Genomic DNA, 17,982 nt, shown 5'->3' on the forward strand with positions numbered 1-17,982 from the left:
GAAATTTTCGGTTTTTTTTAAAAGGTTTAATTTTTTCTCCTGTGCGCGGTTTTTTGATAAATATCCAAAAAAATATTTAGTCCATAAAAAAAACATTGGTTAACTTATGATGGAAAAAAGTAAAATTTATCATTATGAAAAAATTAAGTAGCAAATTTTAAAAGCCCTCTCCCCTTTTTCCCGGGCCCCCAGTGCACTTAAAGTAACCAATATTTTCGCCCCGCAAACATACGAAACACACCCCAAAAATAAGATTTGGAAAAATTAAATAATCATCAAAAAGATTGCCCCAAAAAAAATTTTGAAAAAACGTTTGGTTTGGTTAAATTATTTCCAATTTTTTCCACCCCGGGTTTTTTTAAAAATTGGGTAAAAAGTAATTTCAAATCTCCCGATCATTTTTTATCGACTTAAAAAATCCGGCCCCAAAATTAAAAAATGTTTTTGTAAATCAATAAATGCATTAAAATTTGAAAATCCCTTCCAAAATATGGCATTTTTTAAAAAAAAATGGAAAAATATTAAAAACATAAAAAAGTTGTTGTTGTTGACTGCCTTTCTTTTCTGTATTTCTGTCTCTTGTTTTGTCTAGTCCAGTCTGAAATCAAGCATGTTCAATAAATATTCACAATTAAATGACCAGTGTATATCTTATATAAAAATTAAAACAAACTTTTTAAAAAGAATATGTTTCTTTATTGTTAAAATACTTTGCAAATAAGAATGTTTAATATCTATCTTTCAATTATTGACAAAGTTTGTCTCTGTGTAATAACACGCTTTCCTAATACTTATATCTTGAAATATTTTTTGGGAACAGCGCTTTCCCTTTTTAAACTAACTACTCCCACTTATAACGTTATTTTGTAAAATATTTGAGGACAGTAATTAATTAATCAATATATACGAGGGATGATCCAAAATTTCGTGGACAATGTGTGTATCTCCGTAATGAGACGTCCTACCGAGGTGAACTCTTTGGATACTATTAATCAATGTTTTTTTTTAATAAATTGACCAAATTTCAAAACACTTATTGCTTTTTTATCTATATATGATAACCTTAAAACATTAAGTATCAAAATCGCGGCGCGGCTTACTTTTTCTCTGTGATATAAACGTTTTCATATCATTTAAACACATGTTAAAACTGTTCCAATAAAAAAAATTGCGGAAACGTTATAATAACGTTGTTAAAATGTGTATGACGTCATTCTGTCAGTATCAGAAGACATTTTGAAGTTGCGGTTATTTTACGCTCATGCTATAAAGAACAGGTGCTAAAACAGCTTTATCAAAAATTGACGCCACGGATCCAACAAACCGTCGGACAGTTATACAGTTATGTGTAAATCTTGGAAAGACGCGTGGCGAGACAAAAACAAATGATCGAAACCAAGTGTGACAATAACTACCGCTCTCCCAGTGGGGTCGTTCTCTAGTTTATACAGATACGGCATCGCCCGATTTCGGATGGAAGAAGGGAAAAAACCAGAACACCGCTTGTGTTGGGATGATGGAATCGTCACGCTTATCACAATCGATCACCTCATACACCAAAATCAGTCCCTCATTTCCGCGGACTTTTTCGAACCTGCGCAGTAAGAAAGAGACCAAAGGAAACTGTTGAATGGGTGCGTGCGAAGATTAATGAAGACAGGCGTATAAGTTTAAGGCAGATCAGCCATAATCTAAATTTATCGTATGGAACTGTTCAGAGAATTTTTACTGAAGAGCTAGAAATGCGTCATTTGAGTGCTCGATGGGTCCCTCGACTGCTGTCAGCGGATGAAAAACAACAACGAGTTCAGGCGTCAAAAAACTTTTTGCAACGTTTTCAGAAAGAGGGCCAACAGTTTTTAGATCGCATTGTCACTGTTGACGAGACATAGCTATTTTTCTTTGATCCTGAATCAAAACAACAATCTATGCAATGGAAAAACAAATCATCGCTTCCACCGAAAAAGGCCCGTGTATCCCGATCAGCAGCTAAACACATCGTCGGGTTAATTCTACAACCCCGTAACTCGATTTTTGGCAAAATTGAGATTTTTATATCATTTTTTTCGTCTCAATGAGCTCTTCACAGTGAACATACTTATGTAGTTGTAGAACTAACATAAAAATGTTTATTTCCAATTCCACAAACCCGTAACTCGCTATTTACATCAAACTTTAATTCTAGACCCCAGTAACTTCTCGTCCAATCAAACATTCTGATTTTGTACCACGTGATACATGACACATCTGTAATGGCTGCCTACTTATCACAACCAAATATTTGAAAAACTTTTAGTGATTTATTTAAAGATAATTATAGTATATTACCTGAATGTAATATACATATATTGATGATTTAGTTTTTATAGCTCTTACATCATTTTGAATTAATAGTAAATGTATTGAATAGATACATATGTAAATACTACATTTATTCGGATGATAACCAATTCGGACGGCCTCGATGAGTACTATTTTTGTTAATTTCCCTTAAGCTTCTTATTTTCAAGTTTTTACACTTTTTGAAAGGGTACTCATTAGCTATATAGCTGAACCCATTTTTACATTTGCATTTTGATCATCCATAAAAGTTATAGTTATTAGATGTTCTTGAATGGAAGACAAAATACCACTTTGTTTACATCTAGATGCTATCAGGACAAATTGTTTCAGATTCAACGCTGTTTTCTGAAGCACGAAAAGCATCTACTTAATGTACACTCTAAATCAAAAATTGAAACATAATAGCAACATAGGTATGTGACAGAAACGCATCGTCGAATACCCACGGTTGATAAACATGTAACATAACAAGTGCATACTTTTTGAAAAATTAATGTAGATTTCATTTGATAGTAGCATTGATTTTCAAAACAGACGTGTAATATTTTACACAGTAGGAGAAGTTAATGATATTTTTTACTTGAATTTTTGCTATGTTTCTAGCCGAAAATTATTACATTTAGTCAATTTGCTTCAAATGTTTCAATTAGAACCCCGTATGTCGCTTTTATGGTGTAGAAATGACCTGAATGTTTTGTCAACAACCATGTATCTCTCGAATGGGGTTTTAGAATTCAGAATTTGTATGTATTTTCTTATTTATTATGAAAAATTGAAATTAATTATTTGATATTTTAGCTTTAAAATTGTATGCACAGAAATAAAATTTGGTACATATGTACAACATACAGATTTCTAAATTCACTGAAAATTTTATCTTTATACGGTTTATCATTAAAAAGTTATTACAGTTCAAACTTTCAAATGCGATTTTCTAAAAATGACAAAAAATGACATACGGGTTTGTAGTATTAAGCCAACGACATGTTTATTGTGTTTTATGACACCAAAGGGCCATTCCTCAGTCATGCCGTCCCAGCTCGACAGACAGTCAATGCAGCCTATTCCACCAAGGTACCGTAATATTTAATTTTTTTTTTGAATCTACAGAATAACTATTTTATTAGTAAATAAAAACAAAAATGAATAAATAAAGATTATATAATGTTTTATTAATGATTGTTACATTACAATATAAAACAACTTGATTATCTTCAATTTGTCCACAGGTCATTCGCCGAGATTTGATGCACACATTTAGAAAAAAGCGACCCGAATCTATTGAAAATTTAATTCTTCACCACGACTATGCACCTGCTCACCGTGTCCGGGACACACAGCTCACCATTCAAATCCAGCTTGGAGCAGAAGTACTCAGTCATCCACAATATTTACATGATCTTTCCCGGTGTGACTTTGCCTTGTTTCCCAAGTTAAAGAAAGAATTGAGAGGGAGACGTTTTGACAATCTTGACGAGTTTAGAGGAGCCACCCAATACATACTGTCATCATCAGCCAGGAATGGTATGCAAGTTCATTCAGAGACTGGAGCCGCCATGAAAAATGTGTGCGAGTTAAAGGGGAATACTTTGAAAAGTTATAGATTACTTCCTATGATAGCATAACGTCGTTTGTGACGTCGTGAGCTGCGCCGCGTATTGTCATGTATATATATTTTTCACATAAACCGCGGTGCAGGAGTGTAATAAAGCCATTTAATAAAAACGATATTACACTAGTGTAATACCACTTTGACGTGACGTCATTTGCACTATATAGAAACATAGCGTTAAATCGCACTAATGTTAGCGTTTCACTATAGGCGCGTCGTTAAAAAATTACTCATTTTTTACAGTTTATTGTTCTTATTTTATATTATGTGATAAATAGAATATTATATTCGTGTAGATTCAATACTAAATTTATTGAACTCGTTGAATAAAACAATATTATGCTCGCCAGAGGCTCGCATAATATGATTTTATTCAACTCGTTCAATAAATTTAGTATTAAACTACACTCATTCAATATCCTCTATATAAACTGGAGCAGAATCGTTAATTCTTGTACAATCTTTACAATATTTTGAGAATTTGCCGACATATGCTCACTTAATAAGATACTAGAATTTCGTGTGATTTGCTTTATTACTCTTTGTTTTATGCAGGGTGTCCACGAAATTTTGGATCGCTCCTCGTATAAAGTGTCAATGTGAAGAAAACTGGCAATATAATGATGATATATACTTACTCTACCTCACAGATGAAATTACGAGCTGACTCGCAAGTATCATCATCCCATTGACCGTTGCCGTATAAAGCTATGCAATCTTGTACGCCCGAGTCGGGCTTTCGTGGGGCCCAGTTTGTAAACTTAAATTATAAAAAAAATATAAGTAAAAGTCAGGCAAAAATATCAGAAGGAACGTTTTTTTCTACAATTTCTATCATAGTGCGAAATTTAAATCTTACATAATAACAAGTCCATAAAATTCTAATTTTTATATACACTGACAATATATACAGAGGACCTACAGAGGAAGATAAACACATTTTATTTCCATTTTATAAAGATCTTTATCTTACATTGACAGGTTTCCCATCCGGTGCCCAGAACCATCTGCCTTTCGAAACACGGTCGATACCTCCCGTCCAATATTTGCGAATCCGACCAGCCGAAAGTACTGCAAAAATGGATTCAGTAAAAGAAGTTTAATTCTTTCATTACTATGTCTTACGAATAATAAAGAATGCAAATGCTACGTATAGAAATTAATGGGTAATGGTTAACAGAGAAACATTCCAAATAATGATAAAACAATGTAGTTGTAAAGCTGATCAAATGCAATATTTGGAACACAGTGTATTTATGTACAATATATAAATAAATGATTAACTTACGTTTTACAAATTTCAGAAAACTGTCGATATGTTTCTGTTCCGAGGCTGTCTCAATGTAAACAAGGTGACTACCAAACGATTGACAATACACCTACGAAATAGTGAATGAATACGGTCAATATATTACGAAAGACCGGTGGGGACATTTCAACATCTTGAATTCCCGATAACATCTTCGTGAATTTTAACTTCCTTAATACACGCTTGAAACATACGGAATTCATGAATTCACGATTTCAATTTCATGAATTTACGATTCATCTTCATGAATTCACAATTTAACTTCACAACTTCACAATTTCAACTTTACGAATTCACAACTTCATGAAGGTGAATTCATAACTTCATGGACTTTAAATCGTGAATTCGTGAAGTTGAAATCGTAAATTCCTGAAGCTGAAATCGTGAATTCACGAAGCTGGAATCGTAAAGTTGAAATGTCCCATCCGGTCTTTCGTAATATATCGTACATTTTTAATTTCAAGTTGCATCTTTATTCACCTATTGGATGTCATTAAAGCATATTTAATTCTACATTGTCTATCTTCTGGTAATTGTAATAATATTAAGCAATATAGTATATCTTTTGTACATTTATTTACATTGTGTGTTGCATTATTATCTATATCATATATGATACAAAGTTTGGAGACCTTTCTATTGAAAGTGTGTCAGAATCAAATTGTATACACATGCATGCACAGTCTGATAACTGGAAAGCAAGTATTAGTTACCAGTATTCCAGTTACCACATTGTCAGTTTGGGATACAAATGGAGCATTCTCGTTGATTGACTCATTTTTCCGTGGGTTTAGCTATTGTTACGACGGAAAGGAATCACGACAGAAAAGTCATATTTAGATGTTCGTTCAATGGTAACTTTTTTCTGACGACAGAAGGTCTGTTTTATATTTTGCATATTGCTTTGCTACAAAAGAGAGCGATCATCATGACTTTTTCCGCGTTTTTTATGCACAACTCAAGCGACGACGTATGATTCGTAAATGACTCGTGCAAATGGACATTGCAAACCTTTACAAATTATTGGATAAATAATTAAACGATACCCTTAGTCGTATTTGGTACAGGCTTCGATTTTTATCTTTTGTAGTGATATTTTACTGATTTGCATTATATTTGTACTTGAAATGTATCACTATTCTTGTTCTTATTTGAAAAATTGAATTCGTACCATAAGTAATTTACTCACTGATAGTTTATCATTGGAATAGAAAATTTAAAATTATCTTAACGCGTGGACGCAGAGATACAACTGACTAGCCACTACTTTGGACTCTTTTTACTCACATACGCTTCGGTCCATTTCACAACTTCTGGCGTAAGTAAATAACATGACTTTCCGTAATGCATATATCCAGCTGGACAATGGCGCCTCTTGTTTTGCTGCTCTGAAAATAGATTGTTCAACTGTATATGACGACGTTGACATGTCACTCTTGATGGGCAAATTTGACAATTTCAGAACTGGTGAAGATACTCTCTTAAAACACTGGTAAAAAATCAAAGCATTGATTATATAACTGTGTCTGTCTAAATATTCTTACTGAAATTAAGTACAGTCTATGGTATTTTTTTCACTTGTACGTTCTAAGTATTTATTGAAGCAATACCACCTACTGTAGCTAAAACAAATCATAGACTTTAGTAGATCGCCTCTTACGATAACGCTGGAATAATCAGTGACTGCAATTATGATGCCTTAATCAAAAGCAACCTCACACACAAGGTGATATGTATGAATATGTGAATATTTATCTAATGAAATAATAATGCTGTGTAAATAAATGTGCTGAAAGTACTGAATATTGAATCAAATGTGAATTATCAGAAATATCTACTTACGCCTGTCACTGATGGATGATACTTCTGTCGAGCTTTCAATCTCTTGAGACACGATAAGAGCCAAAACCAGCATAACTTTAGTTATAAACATATTACCTGCCATAATGAATGACACACTTTATATACAAATAATCTTTAGCAGGAACGTAAAAATTATAATTTTACAAACGCATAAGGAAACTAATTGCATTCATTTGTTTTCAAGTCTTAAGCCAGGTTTTAAGTTGCACCTAGACTATATTATGAACGGACTTGTTTTACGAGATTTCATATAAAGATTTTTAACTCCTTAGTGTTTTTATCTAACGAAACGAAACATTACAAGTTTATCATAAAAATCATCATCTCGCGCTTTAACTTAGTTGAAATAATATGACTACACGAGTCCTTTAAATACACCATGTGGCAAACAAAATTCATGTTATTAAATTTTGTTAACTTTAAGATAGTTATTTTCTTGTGTTAGACAAAATACTAAATTAATAATGACTTTAAATTCGAGTAGATTCTAAATGTCTTGGAATCTTTAAAATGTCATGTTAATTGAAAATAAATCACCTTGAAAACTATTAAAATCGTTAATTAATGAAATAGAATGTATTCTATTGTAAAGAAACGTAAAGTCGACGTTTAAATTTATATGTTAAAAGTTATGTTTTATATAGACTGTTGATTGACTCAGAATGGAAGTATTATTTTTTTCCTTCCGATTGTGTAAATCAATATATAAGAACATGAAACATAAAACTCTTATAATAAACAATTATAGACAATTTTACGTACAACCGACAATAGTTAAACTTTATTTGCAGACGATAAACCATTAACTTTCACAAAAACAGAAGTAGACATAATTTTATTTGCCTTTATTGTGTTGTAAAAGAACATATAACTTTACACATGAATTGAAATGCATTTTAAATTTGAAGCAGGAAAATATAACTATTTCTTTATCAGATTTCATACACTATTCAAATGTTATGTCCGTATACCCTATCACTTTTCTAATAAATTTGTTGTGTTTCTTTCAATATTTTGAAACTTGTTATTTTAGATGATATTAAAAGGTTAAGTACCCCATTGCCTTTTTTCAAGTCATGAATTACAATGCTTAACATGTGTAATGCACTTAAAAAGTAAAATACTGGTTACGTAAATTGTATGCTACAAGAAGCGTACCAAATATGGTTGCGGTTACATTGGCGTCTTCATCGCCGTCAGTTACTATTTAACGCTTGTTCAAGGAATTCCAGCTATGCAGAGATATTAAAAATGGTCCGCAGTCTGACGCCCAATCAGCAGAGAGCATACATAAAAAAAGCATCCTCTAGAATCAAAGTTCTTATATCACTGGAAGAAATGATTTACAGAGTATGTAAGAAGAGCCGAGAAGTATTAATTGTTTATTGAAAAGCAGTGTAATACACTATTCTTGGCCGTATTTGTTGCTTTATTCAAAGGTCTTTGACATTTCCTACTGCATTTTTCCCACCAAAATCCTCAATACATTCATTATGCAGTTAATATGGTTCTGCGGTTGAATACGATGTCGTCTTTTTTCTTCTTAAAAAAATGGAAAATTTCCCATGTTGACGTACATTGACATGCAACTGAGCAAAAAGGTCGGATCGTGCATGCATTCTGATAGAATATATTAGAAATCTCTGATAGAAGTGATGCAATTCACCTTCTTAAAAGATTCTTAATTACATATTTTATATAATGAAAAGTTTCAATAAGATGATAGCATTATCGTGTTATATTTATAAAATATTATTTTATAAGAGACAAAAGGTTCACTGACAATGTAGATTTATAGGACTAAAAAAATTGCCGCTCTTTTCCCAGTGTAAGATGCAAAGTAGAAATGGGATTATAATTATACCTAACTGCTTTGCAAAATTACCTGCCTTGATACATGCTTTGATATGTATATACCAAATAATATGAGGCGCAAACGTTTTCAGAAAAACAGGGTCTTCATATGTTGGTTAATTTGTGCCATTTGTGTTTTCAGCCCGCGGGGCGACGTTTATTTCTTAAATTTCGCTCCGAGCCCCGCGGGGCGACGTTTTATTTATTTAACTACACCCAGCGCTCTGAGCCCATGCCATCTAACTTGTTAATTCTCGAGTTTTGGCTTGGCGGGGTCGCGGGGCGAAAACACGCTAATTACCGGGGACGCGGGACGAAGTTTTATTTATTAAACTTTGCCCCATGCCCTCTCTAATTTGCGTGTTTTTGATCTGAGCCCCCGCCATTTTAAATTGTTCTCGACTTTTCGCTTGGCGGGGTCGCTGGGCAAAAACATGAAAGGCACAAATCAGCCACCATACTTTAAAGAAAAATTTTACAAAATGATTATCCAACGCCGACTTTATGTCAATACCTCCGCTTTCTTTGAAAAAGTAATGCTCAAATGGTTATAACATTATGAGCGGTTGAATTGACGTCTTAAAACCAAGATAGTACCATCGTAGCAAAAATGCACTTAATTTAAAACGTTGGTGTACGTCTTCTTTATTTATTTCAACTTCGAGGGTTTTATAACAATATTGCAACTTTAACATTTATTCTACAATTTTATTTCAAAAACAAGTTATTTCATTGTTTTCTTCGAGACTTGGATATATTTTATATATACAAAGAGAGTTTTTAACCAACAATTTCTTCCACATCCAGACTGAAATGTAAATTACGACAAATAACAATACACATTGTGTACCAATGTCAAAAAATCGCAATAAGATATATTTTAACATTTTTCACACAAGATGTAGAATTTTGACATTAAAGTGAGATATTTTGACATTAAAATTCCAAAATCAAAGTGAGATAATTACATAACAGAAAATCAACAATATGCTCGTTTGTATTTGAAAGCATGTTTTTTTTTCTCGTTTGAACATAATCATTAAATGATATTTCCGCAAGTACTTTATAAAGTAACTTAACTGTTTTGAATTAGTCATATCTAACTAAAAGAAAAGTTAACTATGTGTTAGAGTATCTCAGAAGTGCGAATATACTGCTAGGGAATCGAGAAAATGCACATTTTTGTTTATTTGCTTCAATGGCAACATATATAGTAAGTTCTTTAAACGGTCTAAAGAGGAATAGAGTTTAATTTGAAATCAATGCTTATTAATCGTGCTTGAATAAATATGTGTTAATATGCAGTGCCATTCGGAAGTAGATGTGTAATTTACTTACTCTATTTCACAGAGGAAGTTATGTCGTGTTTCACACCATCCGTCATCCCATTTACCGGAGGATTCGAAAATAGCCAAGCAGTCCTGGTGATGAGATGACATGGCGGGGCTGTTATCAGGTTCACCAGCTCCCCAGTTGGTGTACTGCAATAAACATTGTGCAAATTGGTAGATTGTACATGTTAAAAATATAAATAATCAAATAGATCAATTTTCATTAATCATTATGAAGTTCCTTCCGTACAAACTATAATTCTGCGGTGAAAGAATGTAGCTTCATTCATTCATTCATTCATTCATTCATTCATTCCAAGGAATTGTTATACAAACGGTTATTGGTTTGACAACGTTAATCCAGTACCAACTGCCCTCCGAGACGGCATCAGTTCCGCCGATCCAGTAGTAATGGTCTTTGTCTGTGGCGGAAGCTGAAATAATTTAAGGGTTGTAAGAAACTGGATTCAAGAAGTCGTGACTTGATTTGATAGAGATGCAAAGTCAATAGTAACTCGTGCTTGACTTGTTATGATATAGGTTATATCAGCTCAAATGTACAAGAAGTGTGGGTTAGTATACAAAGCCATATTTTGTCTTTAGCATTGTATTATTAAAATGCCGATTTGCTGACAAATACGTATTTTCATACTTTCTTTATACTTCGAACGTCCTGATGGATTTCTTAAGAAAATACTTTACCGCTAAAATTCTTGAGATAAGCTGTCACAAACTGGCTCTCGGCTTCAGATTCTATAAATGCTAAATGGGAACCATATACTTGGCAGTATACCTGCATATAGAAGAGAGTATGATTACAAAATTTACGCTCAAATAAGTGTTTGACATATTTTAACTATATTTCGAGGTATGCAATAAGCAATTTGAGATATCTCCAGTTAGCAAAAAAATCAGATGAAACATAAAAATATATGTAATAGATAATAACAACAGTGACGGTCAACCCATTTGTCAATGATTCAATTTTGTCTCGATACGTTTCTAACTTTAAAGTGAATTGGTCTATAAAAGAAGATCTGTAATACCATTAATAATATAATTATAAAATATTGAGAGTATTCAGTTAAACCACGACAAAACTATATTCGGATGACATATCAATATATGGCAGATAGAGTGTTTTAGAACAAAATAGTATTATGAATCATATATATGTTCATACTATATCACTTTAGAACTATATCTACATTTTGTTTTTCAGAAATTTTTTTTTTCAAAATATCCAAATGATATATTTCAATTGTTTATATCAATATTTGAAATATTTATGATAAATATGCCCATTGTAGACCAGTCCACTTAAAGATACTTAAAATAATATTATTTGAACTGCTGAGGCTAGTAATCATTGTTGACGCTAGACGTTTGATCATACACATTGTCGTACTCGGCCACCCTCAACCAAATAAAGAGCGCGTTACCAGACCATGATGGTGTGTTTGTGTATGCTATGTATGATATGAAAACCCACTTACAACAGCTTCAGGCCAGTTGGCGAGATCATGCGCAGCGTGAAAGCATGAGTTACCAAACCTAGAAAATCCTTTTGGACAATCATGGAAGAGTGGACTTTCCAAATGACGACGCTCTGAAAAAAAAGAACACACATGTGAGATTAGGCATGTATTCATTCTGTTATAAACAGACATGATTTACCTTTTCTTCTAGCATTAAATGTTGTAATTAAACGTAAATTATGCCATATAATAAATTTCAATTTATGAACCCAACTTTATGTCAAAATCGTCAACATATATGGCATTTGTTTCTGCGATTCACGGTGTACGTATGGTATAACATATTGGCCTATACAATAAAAACATCTTAACAATGATAACAAGCAAATAATACGGTTAAAAAACTTCTTACCTTTCGATTCCAATCTTAAAGCTGAATTCTGGCACACGTATGTGCAGATTAAAACCAATACAAAACAAACTACAGCCATGCCAATCTTTGTTATTACTGTTCTTAAAAGTGTCACAGATAATAGGCTTCCTGTCCTTTTTATCTCCTGTATCTCGTTTTTCTGTGACTCAAAGAACTACTTTCTGTGACCACCAAAGTAGGTCAGATGTTAAAAGTAGGTCTTGTTATCTTTCAATTAACCTATACCACACTTAAAATATTTAATGGACTTGTCCATATTTTAATCTGGGCAAAGCCATTTATCATTATGGGAAAATTTCAACATAAATTTTGACTGAATAGCAAACTGCAGATCATGGTTAGATGCAACGGATAGTCAAGTGATCTTTGCCCATATGTAAATTAAGTTGCTTAAAAAAGGCTAAATGTTGCATTGTGTAATAAAGTCGTAAATACAAACAAAAGAAGAATTTTTGATGTATTAAACCTTTTTCTGAGAGCAATTACTGTATCTTTGAGGTTTTCTCATTTTGCTGAAAATGTGACTTCATTTGATGCGTTTGTTTTTATACCTTACCAAAATTACTTAAGTTTAAATTGTAACAAGTCTGTTGTAAAATTCTAAGACTTTTATAAAATATACCACATAAGAAGAATCTAACAAATGCAATATTATCATACTCCATAATATACCCCTATATATACCTAATATACAGAACGAACTACTGTAATATGTACAAATCTGAAAAGAACACATTATTACAAAAATAAGTTATAAATTACCAATTAATACAACCATGCATGTATTCTTTATTCGGCAATTCATGGGGGACAACTATGTGACAATCAATTTAAAAACACATGTTTGGTTATTCCCCTTACAATGCAACCTTTGTTAACAAATAATTCTTTTTAATTAAATATGTTTATAAAATGATGCCTTTTCAAATATTTATTTTCAAATTATAGTAACTTTGTGTCTTTTAACTCAGTTTCAGTCGGCCGAAAATGATTATGATACTCAAATTCAAAAAACAAAACAATGCGTAGCATTACTATATACATTATATGTTGCTAATACAAATAATAATTCCCAATGTTTCCTTCAGAGAGTGAAATCAAATTAATATATTAAATTAAAACACTTAACAATAACAACGTACTTAAGAGTAAGTATCATATCAATTTTGAGAATATCCAGAAGCACGCGAATGACAAGTTGCTTATGTAACCTTTGGTTCAAATTAAGGCCATAATATTATCAATTTATATCTATATATATGTTTTGTTGTACGTGCGCGTGTGTTCGTGCATGCGCGCGTGCGCGTGTAAGTGTTTTTGTTCGAAAAAGTATATAGATGTACTAGTGTCCGCGCCATTATTTCACTATTTATATGGTGGCATATTTATGCCACCAGATAACCATATAACTAACTAGTTAATAAAGAGGTTAACTATTTACGTAACTAGTTAACCTCTTAATTAACTAGTAAGTTATATGGTTATATGAAGGCAGAAATATGCCACTATATATTTATTTTTATTTTTTGCATGTTTTGCAGTTAAAGCTATATCCATTTGATAAGTAAAATATATTATTAATAGATAAGTTTAGACTTATATAGTTTAAAATGATCAAAGAACATTCGTTGTCCGCAAATAAGGTTTTGCTCAAAGCCATATTTGTATTTTATGTCTTTGGTTACCAAATACATTTTTTAAGTTAAAAAGTCTTCTATTTCTAACCTTTTCGTAAGCTGTAAATGCTCTTTTTCAATGAAACAAAGACTTTTAAGTTAAAATGAGTATTGAGTAGGACAGTGCTCGAATTTAAAGGCACACTATGCCTCCGAAACTTAGTTTTTCTTTAAAAAATGGCAGACATGCGTTTTGAAATGTTTCAATAATGGTTTTAGAGCTTGTAACTTGTTTATCAAATGAAAAAAGAAGTGCTGAGTTCATGAAAGTTACCGAAATGTAAAACAAAGACGTATTTTAACTTCCATACTAAAACAACAAAAACAAATTCAATATAACTTACTTAATTGCTGAAAAGCAGCATATGCTAAAGATGGTTTTGGTAATTGACCAATTGGTAACTTTTGTAAATTAAATATAACAGGACACGAGAAGTAAAGGCAACATTTGAGAAATAAAATAAAAGCATTTTGAGGCACAATACGAATTTACCCTTCAGCAGGACATAGAAACTAACAAATGTTCTTGCCTAAACAGATTTCCAATGTTCTACGTAATATCTTGTCAAAGATAAAGGTACTTTAAGATATTAAAAACAAAAAAAACAACAGTTTTCTGTAGATAGCACTGCATTTGAAATTAATCGCCATAAAAGAAGCAAAGTAGTATATTGACTTACATACAAAATAATTAATAATTATTATAACTTTTCTTCATTCGAAAATGCAGAAGAACGATGGCTCAATCACATGGCTAATGAGTAACTGTTTGGAAATTATAACAGTATTATTGCGAGAAATAAAAGTAATATCAATTTAAGGCTTAATGGGCCCTTTAAACACACGCCTTTAAAATTGATTCAGAAAAGATTTCTTTTTGTATAGCCTTTATAAACATAATTTTCGTTCACGATTATTAATTATCTGTTTCTTTCAGATTCATATAATAAAAGAGCTAAGCGATTTAAAAGGTAAAATGATCTAGAAATCGATGATAGTTAATTGTGACAAACAATAAAACAGAATTCAAAAGTAATGAATTATTTACAAGAACTTTATGAAATATTTATTTTGTATTCAGACCAATTCTTTTAATCACAAAAAGCGAAATGTTGAAAAGGGAATCTACGTTTAATTAGAGGACGAAAGAAAATGGATATATTAATGAAGCTGATGCTCGGACAATTTCTGTGTTACTCCGGTTTGTACGATTATGAATTAATATTACAGTATTCTCTATTTCTTATTCATTGTTTAAGTTGGTGATACTATTTCTTTTATTTTAATACAAAGTTCAAATGCAAAACGAAATCATGTTTTATCTTATATTAACATTTAACATTCGAATAAATAAAAGACCAGCACTGTAAAATATTCAACAATGGTTGCTTGCTATACAAGTCTACTCCAAGCTTTTTATGTAACAGATAAGTAAGAAACATACTCAGAAATAACTTGAAAATCGTATTTTTATGCTCTCCTTAGTCCGATAAGAGAGAAAAGTGTTGCAACTTTGTAAGCTGAAATTTTGCACTAAAGTTGTTGGTCTTTAATTACATCAAATGGAACATTTAATCTCGACAATTATTACCTATCCTGTCAAATAATTTCGGTTAAGTCCCTTTAAATTGTTCAAATCTACATAATATTATTTTGCAAGTTGTTTAATATATTATCTTATTTATTCTTGTATGGGCATATATACGGTATTCTTTTACGCAATCTTATATCATTGCGCCACATTTTATATTTATTTTAATTTAGTCATTTTTAACGAATTGATTTAATTTTAAATCATGGTAAAATTTAATATGTTATACCGATATCACATTTCAAATTTATTGCTATATCTATTCAGTGTTGTGTGAATACTGCCCGACCTACAGAGATAGCTCTAATGTTACAAGGGCTGGGTTCAACTGCCCCGAAGCACTCCGTCTTGTCGGCAAGTCTGACGTATACTGTTGTATTAACGACTCTGATGGTACACGATACTGCTGTAACGATAAAAGACAAAGTGTCTACCACTCCCAGATGACGTATGGACAGGAGGCGTTCATGCTATAGTTTGTTTGCTTATTTTCATGTTTTTACGCCAATTTTAACGCACGCATTTGGTCATTTCTCGACGGTCGATCCACCTCACTTACTTTTCTGATTAACAAGTATGTAATTATCAGTGTCTCCGAAAGTGACCATGTCTCCGCAAGTGACCAACTACAAACCCAACATAATTTTTGAATAAGCGGTGAGAGACAAATGACCATAACACTCAATATCCGAGATCAATTTTAACGGAGAATAACGCCTTGTTCGAGGATCGAACCAGTGGCCCCTTGGTTATGGTTATGGTTATTCATTTAAATAATATTCATGTATAAATAAATACAATTTTATAAAACCATCTTTTCCTTTTTCTGACAGAGCATGCACCTTAAATATTCTTCAGATTTAAAGTATCGTTACCTCTGTGTAACTTGTGGGTAAGTTGTCTAAGTTTATAGCGATATAAAGTACAAGTAGACTCACGGACCAATCTGATTAAAGTTCAGATCTACTTATTTCTTTTATGTAAATCTGATGACGACCGTATATGATTTACCTTCTTTATAACTCGGATTTCCCGAGAAAGATATTTTTAGCCATGCAATCAAACCGGTTTTAACGTAGGCATTAGAAGAAGTATTAAAATACCGTTATTCGTGGAAGTTAAACAAATTGTTGATTTTTGTAAGAAAAAAAAAACACAAAAAAAACGTTTGAAGTAATTTTAACAAATTAACTTGAAATAATAGAGTCAATGTTAATGGGCAAGATTGATTTGCCACTTTACCTGAGTGTCGGCTTTTCAACAAAAATAGAATCATTGTTGAACGATTTGACACGAATTCTTCAGCAATTTATTATGCACTTTTAAATGTATTCTTGTATTCTTGTAAACATTGTTTCAGATAGTTCTTCAATATGTTATACAGATAGGCGTTGTTATTTTCTTTTTCAGCTGGCCATTTTTAGCAATGGGCGGGCTAGTAGCTGGATTTGTTATTTTCATACCTTACACAATGCCAAGGATTGCAGAGGTCAAACATGATTCACCTATGGATTGATTAGAATTTTTTATTCAAATAACATAAGAAATATAGGAATTACTATCTACTTGATGAGAAACAGTTTAAAGTGTAAAACATATAAAACATGGAAAATGTGTGATTATAAATGACATGAAAATACCATTACTTGTTTTTAAGAATGTAAATCCTAGATATATAACATTGTGTCTTAAATATTATCTAACACAATACGGTATGCACATTGGACATATTTTTATGTTTAGGAAACGTTAATGCGTACTTCCATTCCGCCACTGAATTCACTATGTAAAAATATAGTTCTAGAGTATAATAAATTATCTATGAAAATTATATATTGTTACAGATCTTCTATACCAATTAAAAACTAAATCTACCAAAGATTTGCACGAAGGGCCTTGAGTTAACCAATGGCCGTTAAAGCAACCTTACGTACGTCATTGGCACATTACGTTTAAAACTATGCAGTTAAATATGTGAATGCTTATTAACTTGTCCCTACCTAGTATCTTTATAAAAAGACAAAATAGTTTCATAAGATTTTAAATGTACTTTATCATACTTTTAAACACTGGAGAGGGAAGAACTAACGAAATGTACAATGCACTCAGAGCATAAGCATATTTAAATACAAAAAAATAGAAACAAACAGTGTACTTTTTGTCAAGATAGACAAATTAAAATAGTCAAGCATTAACAAAATATGCATAATTTTAGCTTAGGCGATTCAGTCCTATGTTTTATACAAAGTGTAAATAACTATCATGTTTTAATCGATATCATACACATGGACTTTTAAAACCCACTAAAAGCGTCCGAAGTTTTCATTTTGATCAGGAGACATTGTCTTTCACAGTCATTTGATAACAGCACATAAACTTTCCTGTATTCACTGGTGTAGAATATGTGAATAGGAACATAAAATACATGTATTTATGTACTTTGAATTAAAAAGGAATAATTGTATTAACTACTTAATTACATTTAGATCCAA

General features: G+C 31.8%; 3 protein-coding genes across 3 annotated transcripts; 1 reads left to right on the plus strand and 2 right to left on the minus strand.

The window, feature by feature from the left end:
- Window positions 1–543: 543 nt before the first annotated feature.
- On the minus strand, window positions 544–7,239 carry LOC132739899 (perlucin-like). The gene is made up of 6 exons (XM_060727733.1): window positions 7,107–7,239; window positions 6,552–6,652; window positions 5,244–5,334; window positions 4,929–5,026; window positions 4,594–4,715; window positions 544–598 (listed from the first exon to the last, which is right to left on the minus strand). Exons 1-6 carry the CDS (start codon window positions 7,207–7,209, stop codon window positions 589–591), a joined length of 525 nt encoding a protein of 174 aa, XP_060583716.1. The 5' UTR covers window positions 7,210–7,239; the 3' UTR covers window positions 544–588.
- A 2,422-nt stretch (window positions 7,240–9,661) lies between these two features.
- On the minus strand, window positions 9,662–12,359 carry LOC132739900 (perlucin-like). Its single transcript, XM_060727734.1, has 6 exons — window positions 12,203–12,359; window positions 11,809–11,921; window positions 11,015–11,105; window positions 10,649–10,746; window positions 10,320–10,462; window positions 9,662–9,789 (listed from the first exon to the last, which is right to left on the minus strand). Exons 1-6 carry the CDS (start codon window positions 12,279–12,281, stop codon window positions 9,762–9,764), a joined length of 552 nt encoding a protein of 183 aa, XP_060583717.1. The 5' UTR covers window positions 12,282–12,359; the 3' UTR covers window positions 9,662–9,761.
- A 2,584-nt stretch (window positions 12,360–14,943) lies between these two features.
- Window positions 14,944–17,942, plus strand: LOC132739903 (uncharacterized). The gene is made up of 3 exons (XM_060727737.1): window positions 14,944–15,100; window positions 15,758–15,965; window positions 16,901–17,942. Exons 1-3 carry the CDS (start codon window positions 15,052–15,054, stop codon window positions 17,004–17,006), a joined length of 363 nt encoding a protein of 120 aa, XP_060583720.1. The 5' UTR covers window positions 14,944–15,051; the 3' UTR covers window positions 17,007–17,942.
- Window positions 17,943–17,982: the final 40 nt, after the last annotated feature.

This window comes from Ruditapes philippinarum, unplaced genomic scaffold (assembly GCF_026571515.1).
Source record: "Ruditapes philippinarum isolate M1 unplaced genomic scaffold, ASM2657151v2 ctg17960_1_1_1_1, whole genome shotgun sequence".
NCBI lineage: Eukaryota > Metazoa > Mollusca > Bivalvia > Venerida > Veneridae > Ruditapes > Ruditapes philippinarum.

Bases quoted from the DNA above. Each gene is read 5' to 3' on its own strand.
- LOC132739899 (XM_060727733.1), bottom strand. From the start codon at position 7,209: ATGGCAGGTAATATGTTTATAACTAAAGTTATGCTGGTTTTGGCTCTT. The intron at 6,653-7,106 runs GTAAGTAGATAT...ATCTATTTTCAG, and splicing joins ATCATCCATCAGTGACAGGC to AGCAGCAAAACAAGAGGCGC. The intron at 4,716-4,928 runs GTAAGATAAAGA...TTATAATTTAAG, and splicing joins CGGATGGGAAACCTGTCAAT to TTTACAAACTGGGCCCCACG.
- LOC132739900 (XM_060727734.1), bottom strand. From the start codon at position 12,281: ATGGCTGTAGTTTGTTTTGTATTGGTTTTAATCTGCACATACGTGTGC. The intron at 10,463-10,648 runs GTTTGTATAACA...TGTTTATTGCAG, and splicing joins ACGTTGTCAAACCAATAACC to TACACCAACTGGGGAGCTGG. The intron at 9,790-10,319 runs GTAAGTAAATTA...TTTACATTTCAG, and splicing joins AACTTCCTCTGTGAAATAGA to TCTGGATGTGGAAGAAATTG.
- LOC132739903 (XM_060727737.1), top strand. From the start codon at position 15,052: ATGGATATATTAATGAAGCTGATGCTCGGACAATTTCTGTGTTACTCC. The intron at 15,101-15,757 runs GTTTGTACGATT...ATATCTATTCAG, and splicing joins ACAATTTCTGTGTTACTCCG to TGTTGTGTGAATACTGCCCG. The intron at 15,966-16,900 runs GTTTGTTTGCTT...TTTCTTTTTCAG, and splicing joins CAGGAGGCGTTCATGCTATA to CTGGCCATTTTTAGCAATGG.